Source organism: Sphaerodactylus townsendi, linkage group LG01 (assembly GCF_021028975.2).
Source record: "Sphaerodactylus townsendi isolate TG3544 linkage group LG01, MPM_Stown_v2.3, whole genome shotgun sequence".
Classification (NCBI taxonomy): domain Eukaryota; kingdom Metazoa; phylum Chordata; class Lepidosauria; order Squamata; family Sphaerodactylidae; genus Sphaerodactylus; species Sphaerodactylus townsendi.
In genome coordinates this window covers 17072722-17097718 of record NC_059425.1, presented here as the reverse complement: position 1 = coordinate 17097718, position 24997 = coordinate 17072722, and the positions used below count along the sequence as shown (strand labels likewise).

At 82.5% G+C, this 24997-nt stretch overlaps 1 protein-coding gene across 1 annotated transcript in view; it reads left to right on the top strand.

Moving 5' to 3' along the window:
• The window catches only part of LOC125436821 (phospholipase A and acyltransferase 3-like), a 45616-nt gene that overhangs the window by 1141 nt on the left and 19478 nt on the right, over positions 1 to 24997 (top strand). The window contains exon 3 of the mRNA XM_048504148.1: positions 1645 to 1790. Within this exon, the coding sequence (XP_048360105.1) occupies positions 1645 to 1790 (146 nt within the window). The remainder of the gene's footprint in view (positions 1 to 1644; positions 1791 to 24997) is intronic.

Below are 24997 nucleotides of genomic sequence, written 5' to 3'. Positions count from 1 at the left end.
TTAACTCACGCATTTAGCGTCTATCCTGAATCAATTTTGCTGGGCATACCTGGAGCTCAAGAGTTATGAGCAAATGAGAACTCAATTCCATTCAGTCAATGAGTAACTCAACTGAGTAACTAAGCTGTGGAATTCATTGCCATACTAATGCCACAATCATACATGGCTTTAAAAGAGGGTTGGACAGATGAAGAAGAAGAGTTTGGATTTACACCACACTTTTCTCAACCTAAAAGGAAGAAGAAGAAGAAGAAGAAGAAGAAGAAGAAGAAGAAGAAGAAGAAGAAGAAGAAGAAGAAGGATTTATATCCCCCCTGTAGGAGACTCAAAGGGGCTTACAATCCTCACCCCTTCCCCCCTCACAACAAACAGCTTGGCTGGGGTAGGTGGGGCTGGAGAGAGCTCAGAGAAACCATGACTAGCCCATGGGTCACCCAGCTGGCGTGTGTGGGAGTGCACAGGCTAATCTGAATTCCCCAGATAAGCCTCCACAGCTCAGGCGGCAGAGCTGGGAATCAAACCCGGTTCCTCCAGATTAGATACACAAGCTCCTAACCTCCTACGCCACTGCTGCTCCCAAAGCAGCTTATAATCGCTTTCCCCTCCCCTCCCGAGAACAGACACCTTGTGAGGCAGGTGGGGGTTTGCTGTTGCCTGCATCATGCCCCTGGTATTTATTCCAAATACTTTCCACGGTCGAAGTGTCTCTAGCCCAAGGTCAACAGTCAGTTTCCATGGATTTGAACCTGGCTTTCCCAGAGGTTTTTTTGCACGTTAAAAATGCCTCGTTGTTGGCATGGGGAATACCTCGGCGCAGTGGGGAGTTCCCCACAGCACCCGGTGCTGCAGCATGTCTGCCACGCTGTTGCCCCAGCTCCGCCCCGCAGCAGCGGTTTTGCTACGGGACTTTCCAGAACCGCAAAGGTTGAGGACCTTCGGAATGCCCCTCTGTTCCTCCTGTGGCTTCCGCTGCCTTGGAAACTCCTTGGCAGCAGAACGAGGCCATTTTTCCTGCCTCGCCGCTCTGGCCCGCCCCGCCAATGAACGGGCGCCTTCCCCCCCTTTCAGTGAAATAAAAAACACGGAGGGAGAAACCCAGAGGTGGGATCCAGCAGGTTCTCACAGGTTCCCGAGAGTAGGTTACTAATTATTTGTGTGTGCCGAGAGGGGGTTACTAATGGGTGATTTGCCCGCGTGATTTTGCGCCAGATTCACGCCCCTCATACCAAAGTAGCGCGCAGAACTTGAAGCAGTCTAGCAGGAGGTGCACCGGCGTGCGTGGCAGCCTGCGCCTGCGTGCATTCGTTTCCCGCCGAAGGACCAGTGCAGCGGCTGCGTCCTTGCCACAGCCCCGCCCATGAATGCCCCGCCTCCAGAATGCCTCGGTCTTACGACGCGTTCGTGCCCCGTAGCCGCGTTGTTTACGCCACTGTTTGAATCCCATCACCATGGGAACCTGTTACTAACATTTTTGGATCCCACCACTGGAGAAACCTTGCAAAATCTTGTAAAAACCTTGAGGAAGCTTCCAGAAAAGTGGCATGTGAAGGCGCTGCGAACGGGAGGGCGGCGATTCCCTCGCACATGCAGGGATTTTAGAAGGGGGATGCGAGGGTGTCGATTCCCAGCGCCTATTTTGCGCAGAGTCAACTAAATTGGAGAAAGTGAGCGGGGGAAGCGGGGGCTGGGGAATTCAGCCAACCAGAATGCGGGAAACAGAGGTTGCCCACGCATGCTTAGAGGACATTGCTGAAGACCTCGCGGTGCAAGTGGAGGAGACCCGGGGAACAGTGCAAAGTCAACAGCCGGATAAAGACCGCCGCGGCAGCTGCGCTCCCGGATATAGCACAGGGTGTTTTTACTGCGCGAAATCAGCCCCAGATCCTAGCCCAGTGGTTCTCAACCTTCCTAATGCCATGACCCTTTAATACAGTTCCTCATGTTGTAGTGACCCCCAACCATAAAATTATTTGTGTCTCAGTTCCTATGACCATCGGGAATATGTGTTTTCGTTTGACCCCCAAAGGGGTTGTGACAGACAGGTTGAGAACCACTGCCCTAGTCTGACACCTTAGCCACTACACCATGCTGGTTATGAGCCTCCTTTTCCAACTGGATCTTGCAGGAATTCTCACCTACAAATAAATCTCTCCTCCGTGCTCCTGCTACCTAAATACTTTGACAGTCTTCTCTTTTCTTCTGGTCGCTCCCCCCCTGAAATGGGAGCCGTAAATCCGTAGATTCAGTTTGCTTGGTTGCAGGCGCGGTGCTCAGGAAATACAGAGCGTTGACCTACTTCTTGCCAGTGGTTTCCAGCTGCATCCTCTTCTTCCCTGCATGCTTTCCCCCTATCTGCCGGTATCAAAGGAACACTCCAGCGCTTTTGATATCTAAAAATTTATGTAGGGGTAAAGCTTGAAGGATTAGCATACAGATCAAGTCAGGCCCCAGGAGTTTACCTCCGTAACCTCCTCCATTTCAATAATGGGTGAAGGTGAAGAATGAGGCTGTATCTTTGTTGAGTGGGAAATCTGCTGTGTGTTTGCAAAAACTGAGAATGCCCTTTTGGCCACACCTGGTGTGATCAAAGGAATGGAGTTGACAGGTATGGGTGGCCACTTCCTCCAACTCTACCTCCTCCACTCGGGTTTAGAGTACCAATTTCCAGGTGGTGGATGGAGCTTACCTGGGATAACAATTGATCTCTGGATGATAAAGATCAGTTCATTTTGGGGGAAAAAGGCTACTTTGGAAGATGGATTCTATGGCATTCTACCCAGTGGTGGGATTCAGCCGGTTCGCACCACTTCGGCAGAGCCGGTTGTTAAAATAGTGCTTGTAAACAACCAGTTGTTAAATTATTTGAATCCCACCACTGATTCTTCCCCACTGGAATCTCTCCCCTCTCCAAACCCCACCCTCCTCAGGCTCCGCCTCCAAAATCTCCAGGTATTTCCCAGTCCAGAGCTGGCAACCCTGTTAAGGGTCTGTTTTTTAAAAAATATGGTTTTGGAAAGCAGGGAAAGGAGCCAAAAACCCAGCAATTCTTTCATTTAGCAGCTGTTACTTCTTAGCTGCTGTTCTTACAAGCAATTTTGATGTCTCAAAGGTATTATCTCAATTAGTTGGATGTGAAGCAGCGTGGTGTAGTGGCTGGTGTTAGAGTCGCATCTGGAGAGATGTAGGTTGAAATCCTCACTCTATTGTGAAGTTCATCAGTGGCTTAAAAGGATATTGTTTTGAAAGTAACATTATTTATAGTATTAGAAGAAGAAGAGTTTGGATTTATATTCCCCCCTTTCTCTCCTGTAAGAAGACTCAAAGGGGCTGACAATCTCATTTCCCTCCCCCCCCTCACAACAAACACCCTGTGAGGTGAGTGGGGCTGAGAGAGCTTCAAAGAACTGTGAATACCCCAAGGTCACCCAGCTGACATGTGTTGGAGTGCACAAGCTAATCTGGTTCACTAGATAATTCTCCACCGCTCAAGTGGCAGTTCTCCAAACCCAGTTCTCCAGATTAGAATGCACCTGCTCTTAACCACTACACCACACTGGCACTCTGGTTATTTGCAAGGTAGGAAAAGCTTCCACTTCTCATTTCTATACATTGTCTCTGTTAAAGGGATTGGACATTTTTCTCCAGGCCAGCTGACAACCCTATTAGTAATCTGATGGTTGAGAAACCAGTGTGAGAGGGAAAAGAACCAAAAGCACCCCAGTATGGAACTGGTCTTTTCAATGGTTTTTCCCCCCCCCCTGGTCCTGTGACTGTGGGGTGAGAATTCCGCTTTCAAAATTACTCAGTAGGACTGCAACAGGAGACTCTTTCTTCATTGTTTAGGAGTGCGAACAATTGCTTTTTTGTGTTCTTTCGGCATGCTTCCTGAAAGCAAAACAAGTATATGGGAGTAGGCCTCCCAATACATTTTGTCTTTGGAACTTCCTTGCAAGATGAGTTTATGCTAGCTCACGAAGACGGTTCTGGCTAATTTCTACGGCTCGGTTAAAATGAAAGACTTGATTTTACTAACAGTGATTGTTCTGGTTTCACTTTTGGGGTGGTGGCCCGAGTTCCTCAAATACTTCCTTAGCTTCTGGTCATTAAATTCTGGTTATTATTTAAAAAATGAGGTTGTCTCCACCCTACCACTTGGCGTATTACAGACCTCCTGATTATCCACCTGTGCAGGATATTACCTGCCCCAAACCCCAATTTACTGCCCCCAGGAAACTGGAGAGTGAGAAAAACAATGGTCTCTACATAGGCGGATTGCGCACAAGGTTTTTGCTCCATAGTGGAGGCCAGTGTTCACCACAGCAAGATTTCTTGTATGGATGTATTTCCTGGAACGCCGCTTTCACTTTCCACTCTCTTTGCGGCAAGTAAAACTACTCATAGCGTGATTTAAATCTCGCTTGGCCGTGAGAGCGGGTCAGCTTTGCCCTGAACCTTTTCCCTCCGCCCATGGCCAGCTTTCTCACTCCCTCGTAGTGCTTTGCATGCCTTCCCCTTCCCCCGCTCCCTTCATGCTGTAGAGTCCTTCCTGCTTCCCCAAGAGCACTGATCAAAAGATTGAGAGATTGATCTCTCATATGTATAGTGGCAGCGGGGGAAGCAGGCATCTTTTTGGCTCCACCCCAACTTCCCTGCTCTGCTTCTGCCCTCCCCGATGGCTGAGAGGGCTTTTAAAACTTTATTTCAGGCAAGACTCTGTTTTAAAACAAGTCTCTCTCTTTTCTTGTGTTGATGTCAGAGATACATATATATATAGAGAGAGTGTGTGTGCATGTGTCTGTAGAGGGGAAAGGAGTGGGGAAGAGAATATCAGCTTTTTGCCTTTAAAGCTGTTGATGGGTGGAGTTAAGAGAACCAGGAAAAGCAGAGGCCCAGCAGAGTTCAGCAGACAAAGTGTACTGCAGGCTGTGGACTGTCTCCTTGCGTGTACATTGAAAAATGCGAGGAAAGTCCACTAGGAGCCCACTGCAGAAAACAGGCTCAAGGTAGGTGTTCCATGCATAATGGGCCACAGTGATACTCTAGGAATTTCCCTTAGTCTCCATGGTGAAGATCATAGAGGCTAGGGAGCCCTCCTAGAGCATTCCGAGAAAGTGACATCAGGTTGTCCTCAACTTCTGCCCTTTCAGGCAACATCCTCCAGCATTTGTCAAGCTCGTATGGAACTCTAGCAACATATCATCCTAGCCTGTTGGAAAGAAATTTGGGGGAGGGGATTTCTTTTTTTGGAGGGGGGTGGAACTTGGCATGCCCAAGCTATTGGAGGGGCTATGCAGATTGAGTGAGAATGCTGCGTAGATAATCATGACAACAATGTAAGTTGACACTCCTTGTCATGGGGATCAGTGGTGGGATTCAAATAACTTAACAACCGGTTCTGGTGGTGGGATTCAAATAATTGCTATTCGTTGACAACCATTTCATTTGTGGCTTTGGTTCCTGCTGGCCGAAGTGGTGCGAACCGGCTGAATCCCACCACAGGGTATGATGACTGTTTTTGCAGCGCAGCCCACTTCATTCTGTAACTGTTTGAGTTGTGGGCCCCTGCCTTCATGAAATGAGTTTTAGAATGTTTTAGCAACAATCCATAGTTAATTGAAATCCCCACGTACAACTCTGGCAATTCTACAACGTTTATTTACAAATACAATTACTCTCTAAATATTCTCTGGAGTATCTACACTCCTTCGTCCTGCTGAATTACTAATTTAATTTAGCAAGTTTACAAATTTAATTAAAGATATAACTTTCCTGAATCTAGCAAACCAGGCCATTATAAAAATGAGATGGATCAGGAAATCACAAGGACTGAATCCTAGAATAACTTGGTGATTTCTTTCTTTCTTTCTTTCTTTCTTTCTTTCTTTCTTTCTTTCTTTCTTTCTTTCTTTCTTTCTTTCTTTCTTTCTTTCTTTCTTTCTTTCTTTCTTTCTTTCTTTCTTTCTTTCTTTCTTTCTTTCTTTCTTTCTTTCTTTCTTTCTTTCTTTCTTTCTTTCTTTCTTTCTTTCTTTCTTTCTTCACCCCCCCCCCCCCCCCCCCCCCCCCGCCCCCCCACCCCCCCCCCACCCCCCCCCCCCCCCCCTCCCCCCCCCCCCTCCCCCTCCCCCCCCCCCCTCCTCCCCCCCCACCCCCCCCCCCCCACCCCCCACCCCCCTCACCACCACCCCCACCCCCTCCCCCCCCCCCCCCCCCCCCCCCCCCCACCCCCCCCCCCCCCCCCCCCCCCCCCCCCCCACCCCCCCCCCCCCCCCCCCCCCCCCCCCCCCACCCCCCCCCCCCCCCACCCCCCCCCCCCCCCACCCCCCCCCCCCCCCACCCCCCCCCCCCCCCACCCCCCCCCCCCCCCACCCCCCCCCCCCCCCACCCCCCCCCCCCCCCACCCCCCCCCCCCCCCACCCCCCCCCCCCCCCACCCCCCCCCCCCCCCACCCCCCCCCCCCCCCACCCCCCCCCCCCCCCACCCCCCCCCCCCCCCACCCCCCCCCCCCCCCACCCCCCCCCCCCCCCACCCCCCCCCCCCCCCACCCCCCCCCCCCCCCACCCCCCCCCCCCCCCACCCCCCCCCCCCCCCACCCCCCCCCCCCCCCACCCCCCCCCCCCCCCACCCCCCCCCCCCCCCACCCCCCCCCCCCCCCACCCCCCCCCCCCCCCACCCCCCCCCCCCCCCACCCCCCCCCCCCCCCACCCCCCCCCCCCCCCACCCCCCCCCCCCCCCACCCCCCCCCCCCCCCACCCCCCCCCCCCCCCACCCCCCCCCCCCCCCACCCCCCCCCCCCCCCACCCCCCCCCCCCCCCACCCCCCCCCCCCCCCACCCCCCCCCCCCCCCACCCCCCCCCCCCCCCACCCCCCCCCCCCCCCACCCCCCCCCCCCCCCACCCCCCCCCCCCCCCACCCCCCCCCCCCCCCACCCCCCCCCCCCCCCACCCCCCCCCCCCCCCACCCCCCCCCCCCCCCACCCCCCCCCCCCCCCACCCCCCCCCCCCCCCACCCCCCCCCCCCCCCACCCCCCCCCCCCCCCACCCCCCCCCCCCCCCACCCCCCCCCCCCCCCACCCCCCCCCCCCCCCACCCCCCCCCCCCCCCACCCCCCCCCCCCCCCACCCCCCCCCCCCCCCACCCCCCCCCCCCCCCACCCCCCCCCCCCCCCACCCCCCCCCCCCCCCACCCCCCCCCCCCCCCACCCCCCCCCCCCCCCACCCCCCCCCCCCCCCACCCCCCCCCCCCCCCACCCCCCCCCCCCCCCACCCCCCCCCCCCCCCACCCCCCCCCCCCCCCACCCCCCCCCCCCCCCACCCCCCCCCCCCCCCACCCCCCCCCCCCCCCACCCCCCCCCCCCCCCACCCCCCCCCCCCCCCACCCCCCCCCCCCCCCACCCCCCCCCCCCCCCACCCCCCCCCCCCCCCACCCCCCCCCCCCCCCACCCCCCCCCCCCCCCACCCCCCCCCCCCCCCACCCCCCCCCCCCCCCACCCCCCCCCCCCCCCACCCCCCCCCCCCCCCACCCCCCCCCCCCCCCACCCCCCCCCCCCCCCACCCCCCCCCCCCCCCACCCCCCCCCCCCCCCACCCCCCCCCCCCCCCACCCCCCCCCCCCCCCACCCCCCCCCCCCCCCACCCCCCCCCCCCCCCACCCCCCCCCCCCCCCACCCCCCCCCCCCCCCACCCCCCCCCCCCCCCACCCCCCCCCCCCCCCACCCCCCCCCCCCCCCACCCCCCCCCCCCCCCACCCCCCCCCCCCCCCACCCCCCCCCCCCCCCACCCCCCCCCCCCCCCACCCCCCCCCCCCCCCACCCCCCCCCCCCCCCACCCCCCCCCCCCCCCACCCCCCCCCCCCCCCACCCCCCCCCCCCCCCACCCCCCCCCCCCCCCACCCCCCCCCCCCCCCACCCCCCCCCCCCCCCACCCCCCCCCCCCCCCACCCCCCCCCCCCCCCACCCCCCCCCCCCCCCACCCCCCCCCCCCCCCACCCCCCCCCCCCCCCACCCCCCCCCCCCCCCACCCCCCCCCCCCCCCACCCCCCCCCCCCCCCACCCCCCCCCCCCCCCACCCCCCCCCCCCCCCACCCCCCCCCCCCCCCACCCCCCCCCCCCCCCACCCCCCCCCCCCCCCACCCCCCCCCCCCCCCACCCCCCCCCCCCCCCACCCCCCCCCCCCCCCACCCCCCCCCCCCCCCACCCCCCCCCCCCCCCACCCCCCCCCCCCCCCACCCCCCCCCCCCCCCACCCCCCCCCCCCCCCACCCCCCCCCCCCCCCACCCCCCCCCCCCCCCACCCCCCCCCCCCCCCACCCCCCCCCCCCCCCACCCCCCCCCCCCCCCACCCCCCCCCCCCCCCACCCCCCCCCCCCCCCACCCCCCCCCCCCCCCACCCCCCCCCCCCCCCACCCCCCCCCCCCCCCACCCCCCCCCCCCCCCACCCCCCCCCCCCCCCACCCCCCCCCCCCCCCACCCCCCCCCCCCCCCACCCCCCCCCCCCCCCACCCCCCCCCCCCCCCACCCCCCCCCCCCCCCACCCCCCCCCCCCCCCACCCCCCCCCCCCCCCACCCCCCCCCCCCCCCACCCCCCCCCCCCCCCACCCCCCCCCCCCCCCACCCCCCCCCCCCCCCACCCCCCCCCCCCCCCACCCCCCCCCCCCCCCACCCCCCCCCCCCCCCACCCCCCCCCCCCCCCACCCCCCCCCCCCCCCACCCCCCCCCCCCCCCACCCCCCCCCCCCCCCACCCCCCCCCCCCCCCACCCCCCCCCCCCCCCACCCCCCCCCCCCCCCACCCCCCCCCCCCCCCACCCCCCCCCCCCCCCACCCCCCCCCCCCCCCACCCCCCCCCCCCCCCACCCCCCCCCCCCCCCACCCCCCCCCCCCCCCACCCCCCCCCCCCCCCACCCCCCCCCCCCCCCACCCCCCCCCCCCCCCACCCCCCCCCCCCCCCACCCCCCCCCCCCCCCACCCCCCCCCCCCCCCACCCCCCCCCCCCCCCACCCCCCCCCCCCCCCACCCCCCCCCCCCCCCACCCCCCCCCCCCCCCACCCCCCCCCCCCCCCACCCCCCCCCCCCCCCACCCCCCCCCCCCCCCACCCCCCCCCCCCCCCACCCCCCCCCCCCCCCACCCCCCCCCCCCCCCACCCCCCCCCCCCCCCACCCCCCCCCCCCCCCACCCCCCCCCCCCCCCACCCCCCCCCCCCCCCACCCCCCCCCCCCCCCACCCCCCCCCCCCCCCACCCCCCCCCCCCCCCACCCCCCCCCCCCCCCACCCCCCCCCCCCCCCACCCCCCCCCCCCCCCACCCCCCCCCCCCCCCACCCCCCCCCCCCCCCACCCCCCCCCCCCCCCACCCCCCCCCCCCCCCACCCCCCCCCCCCCCCACCCCCCCCCCCCCCCACCCCCCCCCCCCCCCACCCCCCCCCCCCCCCACCCCCCCCCCCCCCCACCCCCCCCCCCCCCCACCCCCCCCCCCCCCCACCCCCCCCCCCCCCCACCCCCCCCCCCCCCCACCCCCCCCCCCCCCCACCCCCCCCCCCCCCCACCCCCCCCCCCCCCCACCCCCCCCCCCCCCCACCCCCCCCCCCCCCCACCCCCCCCCCCCCCCACCCCCCCCCCCCCCCACCCCCCCCCCCCCCCACCCCCCCCCCCCCCCACCCCCCCCCCCCCCCACCCCCCCCCCCCCCCACCCCCCCCCCCCCCCACCCCCCCCCCCCCCCACCCCCCCCCCCCCCCACCCCCCCCCCCCCCCACCCCCCCCCCCCCCCACCCCCCCCCCCCCCCACCCCCCCCCCCCCCCACCCCCCCCCCCCCCCACCCCCCCCCCCCCCCACCCCCCCCCCCCCCCACCCCCCCCCCCCCCCACCCCCCCCCCCCCCCACCCCCCCCCCCCCCCACCCCCCCCCCCCCCCACCCCCCCCCCCCCCCACCCCCCCCCCCCCCCACCCCCCCCCCCCCCCACCCCCCCCCCCCCCCACCCCCCCCCCCCCCCACCCCCCCCCCCCCCCACCCCCCCCCCCCCCCACCCCCCCCCCCCCCCACCCCCCCCCCCCCCCACCCCCCCCCCCCCCCACCCCCCCCCCCCCCCACCCCCCCCCCCCCCCACCCCCCCCCCCCCCCACCCCCCCCCCCCCCCACCCCCCCCCCCCCCCACCCCCCCCCCCCCCCACCCCCCCCCCCCCCCACCCCCCCCCCCCCCCACCCCCCCCCCCCCCCACCCCCCCCCCCCCCCACCCCCCCCCCCCCCCACCCCCCCCCCCCCCCACCCCCCCCCCCCCCCACCCCCCCCCCCCCCCACCCCCCCCCCCCCCCACCCCCCCCCCCCCCCACCCCCCCCCCCCCCCACCCCCCCCCCCCCCCACCCCCCCCCCCCCCCACCCCCCCCCCCCCCCACCCCCCCCCCCCCCCACCCCCCCCCCCCCCCACCCCCCCCCCCCCCCACCCCCCCCCCCCCCCACCCCCCCCCCCCCCCACCCCCCCCCCCCCCCACCCCCCCCCCCCCCCACCCCCCCCCCCCCCCACCCCCCCCCCCCCCCACCCCCCCCCCCCCCCACCCCCCCCCCCCCCCACCCCCCCCCCCCCCCACCCCCCCCCCCCCCCACCCCCCCCCCCCCCCACCCCCCCCCCCCCCCACCCCCCCCCCCCCCCACCCCCCCCCCCCCCCACCCCCCCCCCCCCCCACCCCCCCCCCCCCCCACCCCCCCCCCCCCCCACCCCCCCCCCCCCCCACCCCCCCCCCCCCCCACCCCCCCCCCCCCCCACCCCCCCCCCCCCCCACCCCCCCCCCCCCCCACCCCCCCCCCCCCCCACCCCCCCCCCCCCCCACCCCCCCCCCCCCCCACCCCCCCCCCCCCCCACCCCCCCCCCCCCCCACCCCCCCCCCCCCCCACCCCCCCCCCCCCCCACCCCCCCCCCCCCCCACCCCCCCCCCCCCCCACCCCCCCCCCCCCCCACCCCCCCCCCCCCCCACCCCCCCCCCCCCCCACCCCCCCCCCCCCCCACCCCCCCCCCCCCCCACCCCCCCCCCCCCCCACCCCCCCCCCCCCCCACCCCCCCCCCCCCCCACCCCCCCCCCCCCCCACCCCCCCCCCCCCCCACCCCCCCCCCCCCCCACCCCCCCCCCCCCCCACCCCCCCCCCCCCCCACCCCCCCCCCCCCCCACCCCCCCCCCCCCCCACCCCCCCCCCCCCCCACCCCCCCCCCCCCCCACCCCCCCCCCCCCCCACCCCCCCCCCCCCCCACCCCCCCCCCCCCCCACCCCCCCCCCCCCCCACCCCCCCCCCCCCCCACCCCCCCCCCCCCCCACCCCCCCCCCCCCCCACCCCCCCCCCCCCCCACCCCCCCCCCCCCCCACCCCCCCCCCCCCCCACCCCCCCCCCCCCCCACCCCCCCCCCCCCCCACCCCCCCCCCCCCCCACCCCCCCCCCCCCCCACCCCCCCCCCCCCCCACCCCCCCCCCCCCCCACCCCCCCCCCCCCCCACCCCCCCCCCCCCCCACCCCCCCCCCCCCCCACCCCCCCCCCCCCCCACCCCCCCCCCCCCCCACCCCCCCCCCCCCCCACCCCCCCCCCCCCCCACCCCCCCCCCCCCCCACCCCCCCCCCCCCCCACCCCCCCCCCCCCCCACCCCCCCCCCCCCCCACCCCCCCCCCCCCCCACCCCCCCCCCCCCCCACCCCCCCCCCCCCCCACCCCCCCCCCCCCCCACCCCCCCCCCCCCCCACCCCCCCCCCCCCCCACCCCCCCCCCCCCCCACCCCCCCCCCCCCCCACCCCCCCCCCCCCCCACCCCCCCCCCCCCCCACCCCCCCCCCCCCCCACCCCCCCCCCCCCCCACCCCCCCCCCCCCCCACCCCCCCCCCCCCCCACCCCCCCCCCCCCCCACCCCCCCCCCCCCCCACCCCCCCCCCCCCCCACCCCCCCCCCCCCCCACCCCCCCCCCCCCCCACCCCCCCCCCCCCCCACCCCCCCCCCCCCCCACCCCCCCCCCCCCCCACCCCCCCCCCCCCCCACCCCCCCCCCCCCCCACCCCCCCCCCCCCCCACCCCCCCCCCCCCCCACCCCCCCCCCCCCCCACCCCCCCCCCCCCCCACCCCCCCCCCCCCCCACCCCCCCCCCCCCCCACCCCCCCCCCCCCCCACCCCCCCCCCCCCCCACCCCCCCCCCCCCCCACCCCCCCCCCCCCCCACCCCCCCCCCCCCCCACCCCCCCCCCCCCCCACCCCCCCCCCCCCCCACCCCCCCCCCCCCCCACCCCCCCCCCCCCCCACCCCCCCCCCCCCCCACCCCCCCCCCCCCCCACCCCCCCCCCCCCCCACCCCCCCCCCCCCCCACCCCCCCCCCCCCCCACCCCCCCCCCCCCCCACCCCCCCCCCCCCCCACCCCCCCCCCCCCCCACCCCCCCCCCCCCCCACCCCCCCCCCCCCCCACCCCCCCCCCCCCCCACCCCCCCCCCCCCCCACCCCCCCCCCCCCCCACCCCCCCCCCCCCCCACCCCCCCCCCCCCCCACCCCCCCCCCCCCCCACCCCCCCCCCCCCCCACCCCCCCCCCCCCCCACCCCCCCCCCCCCCCACCCCCCCCCCCCCCCACCCCCCCCCCCCCCCACCCCCCCCCCCCCCCACCCCCCCCCCCCCCCACCCCCCCCCCCCCCCACCCCCCCCCCCCCCCACCCCCCCCCCCCCCCACCCCCCCCCCCCCCCACCCCCCCCCCCCCCCACCCCCCCCCCCCCCCACCCCCCCCCCCCCCCACCCCCCCCCCCCCCCACCCCCCCCCCCCCCCACCCCCCCCCCCCCCCACCCCCCCCCCCCCCCACCCCCCCCCCCCCCCACCCCCCCCCCCCCCCACCCCCCCCCCCCCCCACCCCCCCCCCCCCCCACCCCCCCCCCCCCCCACCCCCCCCCCCCCCCACCCCCCCCCCCCCCCACCCCCCCCCCCCCCCACCCCCCCCCCCCCCCACCCCCCCCCCCCCCCACCCCCCCCCCCCCCCACCCCCCCCCCCCCCCACCCCCCCCCCCCCCCACCCCCCCCCCCCCCCACCCCCCCCCCCCCCCACCCCCCCCCCCCCCCACCCCCCCCCCCCCCCACCCCCCCCCCCCCCCACCCCCCCCCCCCCCCACCCCCCCCCCCCCCCACCCCCCCCCCCCCCCACCCCCCCCCCCCCCCACCCCCCCCCCCCCCCACCCCCCCCCCCCCCCACCCCCCCCCCCCCCCACCCCCCCCCCCCCCCACCCCCCCCCCCCCCCACCCCCCCCCCCCCCCACCCCCCCCCCCCCCCACCCCCCCCCCCCCCCACCCCCCCCCCCCCCCACCCCCCCCCCCCCCCACCCCCCCCCCCCCCCACCCCCCCCCCCCCCCACCCCCCCCCCCCCCCACCCCCCCCCCCCCCCACCCCCCCCCCCCCCCACCCCCCCCCCCCCCCACCCCCCCCCCCCCCCACCCCCCCCCCCCCCCACCCCCCCCCCCCCCCACCCCCCCCCCCCCCCACCCCCCCCCCCCCCCACCCCCCCCCCCCCCCACCCCCCCCCCCCCCCACCCCCCCCCCCCCCCACCCCCCCCCCCCCCCACCCCCCCCCCCCCCCACCCCCCCCCCCCCCCACCCCCCCCCCCCCCCACCCCCCCCCCCCCCCACCCCCCCCCCCCCCCACCCCCCCCCCCCCCCACCCCCCCCCCCCCCCACCCCCCCCCCCCCCCACCCCCCCCCCCCCCCACCCCCCCCCCCCCCCACCCCCCCCCCCCCCCACCCCCCCCCCCCCCCACCCCCCCCCCCCCCCACCCCCCCCCCCCCCCACCCCCCCCCCCCCCCACCCCCCCCCCCCCCCACCCCCCCCCCCCCCCACCCCCCCCCCCCCCCACCCCCCCCCCCCCCCACCCCCCCCCCCCCCCACCCCCCCCCCCCCCCACCCCCCCCCCCCCCCACCCCCCCCCCCCCCCACCCCCCCCCCCCCCCACCCCCCCCCCCCCCCACCCCCCCCCCCCCCCACCCCCCCCCCCCCCCACCCCCCCCCCCCCCCACCCCCCCCCCCCCCCACCCCCCCCCCCCCCCACCCCCCCCCCCCCCCACCCCCCCCCCCCCCCACCCCCCCCCCCCCCCACCCCCCCCCCCCCCCACCCCCCCCCCCCCCCACCCCCCCCCCCCCCCACCCCCCCCCCCCCCCACCCCCCCCCCCCCCCACCCCCCCCCCCCCCCACCCCCCCCCCCCCCCACCCCCCCCCCCCCCCACCCCCCCCCCCCCCCACCCCCCCCCCCCCCCACCCCCCCCCCCCCCCACCCCCCCCCCCCCCCACCCCCCCCCCCCCCCACCCCCCCCCCCCCCCACCCCCCCCCCCCCCCACCCCCCCCCCCCCCCACCCCCCCCCCCCCCCACCCCCCCCCCCCCCCACCCCCCCCCCCCCCCACCCCCCCCCCCCCCCACCCCCCCCCCCCCCCACCCCCCCCCCCCCCCACCCCCCCCCCCCCCCACCCCCCCCCCCCCCCACCCCCCCCCCCCCCCACCCCCCCCCCCCCCCACCCCCCCCCCCCCCCACCCCCCCCCCCCCCCACCCCCCCCCCCCCCCACCCCCCCCCCCCCCCACCCCCCCCCCCCCCCACCCCCCCCCCCCCCCACCCCCCCCCCCCCCCACCCCCCCCCCCCCCCACCCCCCCCCCCCCCCACCCCCCCCCCCCCCCACCCCCCCCCCCCCCCACCCCCCCCCCCCCCCACCCCCCCCCCCCCCCACCCCCCCCCCCCCCCACCCCCCCCCCCCCCCACCCCCCCCCCCCCCCACCCCCCCCCCCCCCCACCCCCCCCCCCCCCCACCCCCCCCCCCCCCCACCCCCCCCCCCCCCCACCCCCCCCCCCCCCCACCCCCCCCCCCCCCCACCCCCCCCCCCCCCCACCCCCCCCCCCCCCCACCCCCCCCCCCCCCCACCCCCCCCCCCCCCCACCCCCCCCCCCCCCCACCCCCCCCCCCCCCCACCCCCCCCCCCCCCCACCCCCCCCCCCCCCCACCCCCCCCCCCCCCCACCCCCCCCCCCCCCCACCCCCCCCCCCCCCCACCCCCCCCCCCCCCCACCCCCCCCCCCCCCCACCCCCCCCCCCCCCCACCCCCCCCCCCCCCCACCCCCCCCCCCCCCCACCCCCCCCCCCCCCCACCCCCCCCCCCCCCCACCCCCCCCCCCCCCCACCCCCCCCCCCCCCCACCCCCCCCCCCCCCCACCCCCCCCCCCCCCCACCCCCCCCCCCCCCCACCCCCCCCCCCCCCCACCCCCCCCCCCCCCCACCCCCCCCCCCCCCCACCCCCCCCCCCCCCCACCCCCCCCCCCCCCCACCCCCCCCCCCCCCCACCCCCCCCCCCCCCCACCCCCCCCCCCCCCCACCCCCCCCCCCCCCCACCCCCCCCCCCCCCCACCCCCCCCCCCCCCCACCCCCCCCCCCCCCCACCCCCCCCCCCCCCCACCCCCCCCCCCCCCCACCCCCCCCCCCCCCCACCCCCCCCCCCCCCCACCCCCCCCCCCCCCCACCCCCCCCCCCCCCCACCCCCCCCCCCCCCCACCCCCCCCCCCCCCCACCCCCCCCCCCCCCCACCCCCCCCCCCCCCCACCCCCCCCCCCCCCCACCCCCCCCCCCCCCCACCCCCCCCCCCCCCCACCCCCCCCCCCCCCCACCCCCCCCCCCCCCCACCCCCCCCCCCCCCCACCCCCCCCCCCCCCCACCCCCCCCCCCCCCCACCCCCCCCCCCCCCCACCCCCCCCCCCCCCCACCCCCCCCCCCCCCCACCCCCCCCCCCCCCCACCCCCCCCCCCCCCCACCCCCCCCCCCCCCCACCCCCCCCCCCCCCCACCCCCCCCCCCCCCCACCCCCCCCCCCCCCCACCCCCCCCCCCCCCCACCCCCCCCCCCCCCCACCCCCCCCCCCCCCCACCCCCCCCCCCCCCCACCCCCCCCCCCCCCCACCCCCCCCCCCCCCCACCCCCCCCCCCCCCCACCCCCCCCCCCCCCCACCCCCCCCCCCCCCCACCCCCCCCCCCCCCCACCCCCCCCCCCCCCCACCCCCCCCCCCCCCCACCCCCCCCCCCCCCCACCCCCCCCCCCCCCCACCCCCCCCCCCCCCCACCCCCCCCCCCCCCCACCCCCCCCCCCCCCCACCCCCCCCCCCCCCCACCCCCCCCCCCCCCCACCCCCCCCCCCCCCCACCCCCCCCCCCCCCCACCCCCCCCCCCCCCCACCCCCCCCCCCCCCCACCCCCCCCCCCCCCCACCCCCCCCCCCCCCCACCCCCCCCCCCCCCCACCCCCCCCCCCCCCCACCCCCCCCCCCCCCCACCCCCCCCCCCCCCCACCCCCCCCCCCCCCCACCCCCCCCCCCCCCCACCCCCCCCCCCCCCCACCCCCCCCCCCCCCCACCCCCCCCCCCCCCCACCCCCCCCCCCCCCCACCCCCCCCCCCCCCCACCCCCCCCCCCCCCCACCCCCCCCCCCCCCCACCCCCCCCCCCCCCCACCCCCCCCCCCCCCCACCCCCCCCCCCCCCCACCCCCCCCCCCCCCCACCCCCCCCCCCCCCCACCCCCCCCCCCCCCCACCCCCCCCCCCCCCCACCCCCCCCCCCCCCCACCCCCCCCCCCCCCCACCCCCCCCCCCCCCCACCCCCCCCCCCCCCCACCCCCCCCCCCCCCCACCCCCCCCCCCCCCCACCCCCCCCCCCCCCCACCCCCCCCCCCCCCCACCCCCCCCCCCCCCCACCCCCCCCCCCCCCCACCCCCCCCCCCCCCCACCCCCCCCCCCCCCCACCCCCCCCCCCCCCCACCCCCCCCCCCCCCCACCCCCCCCCCCCCCCACCCCCCCCCCCCCCCACCCCCCCCCCCCCCCACCCCCCCCCCCCCCCACCCCCCCCCCCCCCCACCCCCCCCCCCCCCCACCCCCCCCCCCCCCCACCCCCCCCCCCCCCCACCCCCCCCCCCCCCCACCCCCCCCCCCCCCCACCCCCCCCCCCCCCCACCCCCCCCCCCCCCCACCCCCCCCCCCCCCCACCCCCCCCCCCCCCCACCCCCCCCCCCCCCCACCCCCCCCCCCCCCCACCCCCCCCCCCCCCCACCCCCCCCCCCCCCCACCCCCCCCCCCCCCCACCCCCCCCCCCCCCCACCCCCCCCCCCCCCCACCCCCCCCCCCCCCCACCCCCCCCCCCCCCCACCCCCCCCCCCCCCCACCCCCCCCCCCCCCCACCCCCCCCCCCCCCCACCCCCCCCCCCCCCCACCCCCCCCCCCCCCCACCCCCCCCCCCCCCCACCCCCCCCCCCCCCCACCCCCCCCCCCCCCCACCCCCCCCCCCCCCCACCCCCCCCCCCCCCCACCCCCCCCCCCCCCCACCCCCCCCCCCCCCCACCCCCCCCCCCCCCCACCCCCCCCCCCCCCCACCCCCCCCCCCCCCCACCCCCCCCCCCCCCCACCCCCCCCCCCCCCCACCCCCCCCCCCCCCCACCCCCCCCCCCCCCCACCCCCCCCCCCCCCCACCCCCCCCCCCCCCCACCCCCCCCCCCCCCCACCCCCCCCCCCCCCCACCCCCCCCCCCCCCCACCCCCCCCCCCCCCCACCCCCCCCCCCCCCCACCCCCCCCCCCCCCCACCCCCCCCCCCCCCCACCCCCCCCCCCCCCCACCCCCCCCCCCCCCCACCCCCCCCCCCCCCCACCCCCCCCCCCCCCCACCCCCCCCCCCCCCCACCCCCCCCCCCCCCCACCCCCCCCCCCCCCCACCCCCCCCCCCCCCCACCCCCCCCCCCCCCCACCCCCCCCCCCCCCCACCCCCCCCCCCCCCCACCCCCCCCCCCCCCCACCCCCCCCCCCCCCCACCCCCCCCCCCCCCCACCCCCCCCCCCCCCCACCCCCCCCCCCCCCCACCCCCCCCCCCCCCCACCCCCCCCCCCCCCCACCCCCCCCCCCCCCCACCCCCCCCCCCCCCCACCCCCCCCCCCCCCCACCCCCCCCCCCCCCCACCCCCCCCCCCCCCCACCCCCCCCCCCCCCCACCCCCCCCCCCCCCCACCCCCCCCCCCCCCCACCCCCCCCCCCCCCCACCCCCCCCCCCCCCCACCCCCCCCCCCCCCCACCCCCCCCCCCCCCCACCCCCCCCCCCCCCCACCCCCCCCCCCCCCCACCCCCCCCCCCCCCCACCCCCCCCCCCCCCCACCCCCCCCCCCCCCCACCCCCCCCCCCCCCCACCCCCCCCCCCCCCCACCCCCCCCCCCCCCCACCCCCCCCCCCCCCCACCCCCCCCCCCCCCCACCCCCCCCCCCCCCCACCCCCCCCCCCCCCCACCCCCCCCCCCCCCCACCCCCCCCCCCCCCCACCCCCCCCCCCCCCCACCCCCCCCCCCCCCCACCCCCCCCCCCCCCCACCCCCCCCCCCCCCCACCCCCCCCCCCCCCCACCCCCCCCCCCCCCCACCCCCCCCCCCCCCCACCCCCCCCCCCCCCCACCCCCCCCCCCCCCCACCCCCCCCCCCCCCCACCCCCCCCCCCCCCCACCCCCCCCCCCCCCCACCCCCCCCCCCCCCCACCCCCCCCCCCCCCCACCCCCCCCCCCCCCCACCCCCCCCCCCCCCCACCCCCCCCCCCCCCCACCCCCCCCCCCCCCCACCCCCCCCCCCCCCCACCCCCCCCCCCCCCCACCCCCCCCCCCCCCCACCCCCCCCCCCCCCCACCCCCCCCCCCCCCCACCCCCCCCCCCCCCCACCCCCCCCCCCCCCCACCCCCCCCCCCCCCCACCCCCCCCCCCCCCCACCCCCCCCCCCCCCCACCCCCCCCCCCCCCCACCCCCCCCCCCCCCCACCCCCCCCCCCCCCCACCCCCCCCCCCCCCCACCCCCCCCCCCCCCCACCCCCCCCCCCCCCCACCCCCCCCCCCCCCCACCCCCCCCCCCCCCCACCCCCCCCCCCCCCCACCCCCCCCCCCCCCCACCCCCCCCCCCCCCCACCCCCCCCCCCCCCCACCCCCCCCCCCCCCCACCCCCCCCCCCCCCCACCCCCCCCCCCCCCCACCCCCCCCCCCCCCCACCCCCCCCCCCCCCCACCCCCCCCCCCCCCCACCCCCCCCCCCCCCCACCCCCCCCCCCCCCCACCCCCCCCCCCCCCCACCCCCCCCCCCCCCCACCCCCCCCCCCCCCCACCCCCCCCCCCCCCCACCCCCCCCCCCCCCCACCCCCCCCCCCCCCCACCCCCCCCCCCCCCCACCCCCCCCCCCCCCCACCCCCCCCCCCCCCCACCCCCCCCCCCCCCCACCCCCCCCCCCCCCCACCCCCCCCCCCCCCCACCCCCCCCCCCCCCCACCCCCCCCCCCCCCCACCCCCCCCCCCCCCCACCCCCCCCCCCCCCCACCCCCCCCCCCCCCCACCCCCCCCCCCCCCCACCCCCCCCCCCCCCCACCCCCCCCCCCCCCCACCCCCCCCCCCCCCCACCCCCCCCCCCCCCCACCCCCCCCCCCCCCCACCCCCCCCCCCCCCCACCCCCCCCCCCCCCCACCCCCCCCCCCCCCCACCCCCCCCCCCCCCCACCCCCCCCCCCCCCCACCCCCCCCCCCCCCCACCCCCCCCCCCCCCCACCCCCCCCCCCCCCCACCCCCCCCCCCCCCCACCCCCCCCCCCCCCCACCCCCCCCCCCCCCCACCCCCCCCCCCCCCCACCCCCCCCCCCCCCCACCCCCCCCCCCCCCCACCCCCCCCCCCCCCCACCCCCCCCCCCCCCCACCCCCCCCCCCCCCCACCCCCCCCCCCCCCCACCCCCCCCCCCCCCCACCCCCCCCCCCCCCCACCCCCCCCCCCCCCCACCCCCCCCCCCCCCCACCCCCCCCCCCCCCCACCCCCCCCCCCCCCCACCCCCCCCCCCCCCCACCCCCCCCCCCCCCCACCCCCCCCCCCCCCCACCCCCCCCCCCCCCCACCCCCCCCCCCCCCCACCCCCCCCCCCCCCCACCCCCCCCCCCCCCCACCCCCCCCCCCCCCCACCCCCCCCCCCCCCCACCCCCCCCCCCCCCCACCCCCCCCCCCCCCCACCCCCCCCCCCCCCCACCCCCCCCCCCCCCCACCCCCCCCCCCCCCCACCCCCCCCCCCCCCCACCCCCCCCCCCCCCCACCCCCCCCCCCCCCCACCCCCCCCCCCCCCCACCCCCCCCCCCCCCCACCCCCCCCCCCCCCCACCCCCCCCCCCCCCCACCCCCCCCCCCCCCCACCCCCCCCCCCCCCCACCCCCCCCCCCCCCCACCCCCCCCCCCCCCCACCCCCCCCCCCCCCCACCCCCCCCCCCCCCCACCCCCCCCCCCCCCCACCCCCCCCCCCCCCCACCCCCCCCCCCCCCCACCCCCCCCCCCCCCCACCCCCCCCCCCCCCCACCCCCCCCCCCCCCCACCCCCCCCCCCCCCCACCCCCCCCCCCCCCCACCCCCCCCCCCCCCCACCCCCCCCCCCCCCCACCCCCCCCCCCCCCCACCCCCCCCCCCCCCCACCCCCCCCCCCCCCCACCCCCCCCCCCCCCCACCCCCCCCCCCCCCCACCCCCCCCCCCCCCCACCCCCCCCCCCCCCCACCCCCCCCCCCCCCCACCCCCCCCCCCCCCCACCCCCCCCCCCCCCCACCCCCCCCCCCCCCCACCCCCCCCCCCCCCCACCCCCCCCCCCCCCCACCCCCCCCCCCCCCCACCCCCCCCCCCCCCCACCCCCCCCCCCCCCCACCCCCCCCCCCCCCCACCCCCCCCCCCCCCCACCCCCCCCCCCCCCCACCCCCCCCCCCCCCCACCCCCCCCCCCCCCCACCCCCCCCCCCCCCCACCCCCCCCCCCCCCCACCCCCCCCCCCCCCCACCCCCCCCCCCCCCCACCCCCCCCCCCCCCCACCCCCCCCCCCCCCCACCCCCCCCCCCCCCCACCCCCCCCCCCCCCCACCCCCCCCCCCCCCCACCCCCCCCCCCCCCCACCCCCCCCCCCCCCCACCCCCCCCCCCCCCCACCCCCCCCCCCCCCCACCCCCCCCCCCCCCCACCCCCCCCCCCCCCCACCCCCCCCCCCCCCCACCCCCCCCCCCCCCCACCCCCCCCCCCCCCCACCCCCCCCCCCCCCCACCCCCCCCCCCCCCCACCCCCCCCCCCCCCCACCCCCCCCCCCCCCCACCCCCCCCCCCCCCCACCCCCCCCCCCCCCCACCCCCCCCCCCCCCCACCCCCCCCCCCCCCCACCCCCCCCCCCCCCCACCCCCCCCCCCCCCCACCCCCCCCCCCCCCCACCCCCCCCCCCCCCCACCCCCCCCCCCCCCCACCCCCCCCCCCCCCCACCCCCCCCCCCCCCCACCCCCCCCCCCCCCCACCCCCCCCCCCCCCCACCCCCCCCCCCCCCCACCCCCCCCCCCCCCCACCCCCCCCCCCCCCCACCCCCCCCCCCCCCCACCCCCCCCCCCCCCCACCCCCCCCCCCCCCCACCCCCCCCCCCCCCCACCCCCCCCCCCCCCCACCCCCCCCCCCCCCCACCCCCCCCCCCCCCCACCCCCCCCCCCCCCCACCCCCCCCCCCCCCCACCCCCCCCCCCCCCCACCCCCCCCCCCCCCCACCCCCCCCCCCCCCCACCCCCCCCCCCCCCCACCCCCCCCCCCCCCCACCCCCCCCCCCCCCCACCCCCCCCCCCCCCCACCCCCCCCCCCCCCCACCCCCCCCCCCCCCCACCCCCCCCCCCCCCCACCCCCCCCCCCCCCCACCCCCCCCCCCCCCCACCCCCCCCCCCCCCCACCCCCCCCCCCCCCCACCCCCCCCCCCCCCCACCCCCCCCCCCCCCCACCCCCCCCCCCCCCCACCCCCCCCCCCCCCCACCCCCCCCCCCCCCCACCCCCCCCCCCCCCCACCCCCCCCCCCCCCCACCCCCCCCCCCCCCCACCCCCCCCCCCCCCCACCCCCCCCCCCCCCCACCCCCCCCCCCCCCCACCCCCCCCCCCCCCCACCCCCCCCCCCCCCCACCCCCCCCCCCCCCCACCCCCCCCCCCCCCCACCCCCCCCCCCCCCCACCCCCCCCCCCCCCCACCCCCCCCCCCCCCCACCCCCCCCCCCCCCCACCCCCCCCCCCCCCCACCCCCCCCCCCCCCCACCCCCCCCCCCCCCCACCCCCCCCCCCCCCCACCCCCCCCCCCCCCCACCCCCCCCCCCCCCCACCCCCCCCCCCCCCCACCCCCCCCCCCCCCCACCCCCCCCCCCCCCCACCCCCCCCCCCCCCCACCCCCCCCCCCCCCCACCCCCCCCCCCCCCCACCCCCCCCCCCCCCCACCCCCCCCCCCCCCCACCCCCCCCCCCCCCCACCCCCCCCCCCCCCCACCCCCCCCCCCCCCCACCCCCCCCCCCCCCCACCCCCCCCCCCCCCCACCCCCCCCCCCCCCCACCCCCCCCCCCCCCCACCCCCCCCCCCCCCCACCCCCCCCCCCCCCCACCCCCCCCCCCCCCCACCCCCCCCCCCCCCCACCCCCCCCCCCCCCCACCCCCCCCCCCCCCCACCCCCCCCCCCCCCCACCCCCCCCCCCCCCCACCCCCCCCCCCCCCCACCCCCCCCCCCCCCCACCCCCCCCCCCCCCCACCCCCCCCCCCCCCCACCCCCCCCCCCCCCCACCCCCCCCCCCCCCCACCCCCCCCCCCCCCCACCCCCCCCCCCCCCCACCCCCCCCCCCCCCCACCCCCCCCCCCCCCCACCCCCCCCCCCCCCCACCCCCCCCCCCCCCCACCCCCCCCCCCCCCCACCCCCCCCCCCCCCCACCCCCCCCCCCCCCCACCCCCCCCCCCCCCCACCCCCCCCCCCCCCCACCCCCCCCCCCCCCCACCCCCCCCCCCCCCCACCCCCCCCCCCCCCCACCCCCCCCCCCCCCCACCCCCCCCCCCCCCCACCCCCCCCCCCCCCCACCCCCCCCCCCCCCCACCCCCCCCCCCCCCCACCCCCCCCCCCCCCCACCCCCCCCCCCCCCCACCCCCCCCCCCCCCCACCCCCCCCCCCCCCCACCCCCCCCCCCCCCCACCCCCCCCCCCCCCCACCCCCCCCCCCCCCCACCCCCCCCCCCCCCCACCCCCCCCCCCCCCCACCCCCCCCCCCCCCCACCCCCCCCCCCCCCCACCCCCCCCCCCCCCCACCCCCCCCCCCCCCCACCCCCCCCCCCCCCCACCCCCCCCCCCCCCCACCCCCCCCCCCCCCCACCCCCCCCCCCCCCCACCCCCCCCCCCCCCCACCCCCCCCCCCCCCCACCCCCCCCCCCCCCCACCCCCCCCCCCCCCCACCCCCCCCCCCCCCCACCCCCCCCCCCCCCCACCCCCCCCCCCCCCCACCCCCCCCCCCCCCCACCCCCCCCCCCCCCCACCCCCCCCCCCCCCCACCCCCCCCCCCCCCCACCCCCCCCCCCCCCCACCCCCCCCCCCCCCCACCCCCCCCCCCCCCCACCCCCCCCCCCCCCCACCCCCCCCCCCCCCCACCCCCCCCCCCCCCCACCCCCCCCCCCCCCCACCCCCCCCCCCCCCCACCCCCCCCCCCCCCCACCCCCCCCCCCCCCCACCCCCCCCCCCCCCCACCCCCCCCCCCCCCCACCCCCCCCCCCCCCCACCCCCCCCCCCCCCCACCCCCCCCCCCCCCCACCCCCCCCCCCCCCCACCCCCCCCCCCCCCCACCCCCCCCCCCCCCCACCCCCCCCCCCCCCCACCCCCCCCCCCCCCCACCCCCCCCCCCCCCCACCCCCCCCCCCCCCCACCCCCCCCCCCCCCCACCCCCCCCCCCCCCCACCCCCCCCCCCCCCCACCCCCCCCCCCCCCCACCCCCCCCCCCCCCCACCCCCCCCCCCCCCCACCCCCCCCCCCCCCCACCCCCCCCCCCCCCCACCCCCCCCCCCCCCCACCCCCCCCCCCCCCCACCCCCCCCCCCCCCCACCCCCCCCCCCCCCCACCCCCCCCCCCCCCCACCCCCCCCCCCCCCCACCCCCCCCCCCCCCCACCCCCCCCCCCCCCCACCCCCCCCCCCCCCCACCCCCCCCCCCCCCCACCCCCCCCCCCCCCCACCCCCCCCCCCCCCCACCCCCCCCCCCCCCCACCCCCCCCCCCCCCCACCCCCCCCCCCCCCCACCCCCCCCCCCCCCCACCCCCCCCCCCCCCCACCCCCCCCCCCCCCCACCCCCCCCCCCCCCCACCCCCCCCCCCCCCCACCCCCCCCCCCCCCCACCCCCCCCCCCCCCCACCCCCCCCCCCCCCCACCCCCCCCCCCCCCCACCCCCCCCCCCCCCCACCCCCCCCCCCCCCCACCCCCCCCCCCCCCCACCCCCCCCCCCCCCCACCCCCCCCCCCCCCCACCCCCCCCCCCCCCCACCCCCCCCCCCCCCCACCCCCCCCCCCCCCCACCCCCCCCCCCCCCCACCCCCCCCCCCCCCCACCCCCCCCCCCCCCCACCCCCCCCCCCCCCCACCCCCCCCCCCCCCCACCCCCCCCCCCCCCCACCCCCCCCCCCCCCCACCCCCCCCCCCCCCCACCCCCCCCCCCCCCCACCCCCCCCCCCCCCCACCCCCCCCCCCCCCCACCCCCCCCCCCCCCCACCCCCCCCCCCCCCCACCCCCCCCCCCCCCCACCCCCCCCCCCCCCCACCCCCCCCCCCCCCCACCCCCCCCCCCCCCCACCCCCCCCCCCCCCCACCCCCCCCCCCCCCCACCCCCCCCCCCCCCCACCCCCCCCCCCCCCCACCCCCCCCCCCCCCCACCCCCCCCCCCCCCCACCCCCCCCCCCCCCCACCCCCCCCCCCCCCCACCCCCCCCCCCCCCCACCCCCCCCCCCCCCCACCCCCCCCCCCCCCCACCCCCCCCCCCCCCCACCCCCCCCCCCCCCCACCCCCCCCCCCCCCCACCCCCCCCCCCCCCCACCCCCCCCCCCCCCCACCCCCCCCCCCCCCCACCCCCCCCCCCCCCCACCCCCCCCCCCCCCCACCCCCCCCCCCCCCCACCCCCCCCCCCCCCCACCCCCCCCCCCCCCCACCCCCCCCCCCCCCCACCCCCCCCCCCCCCCACCCCCCCC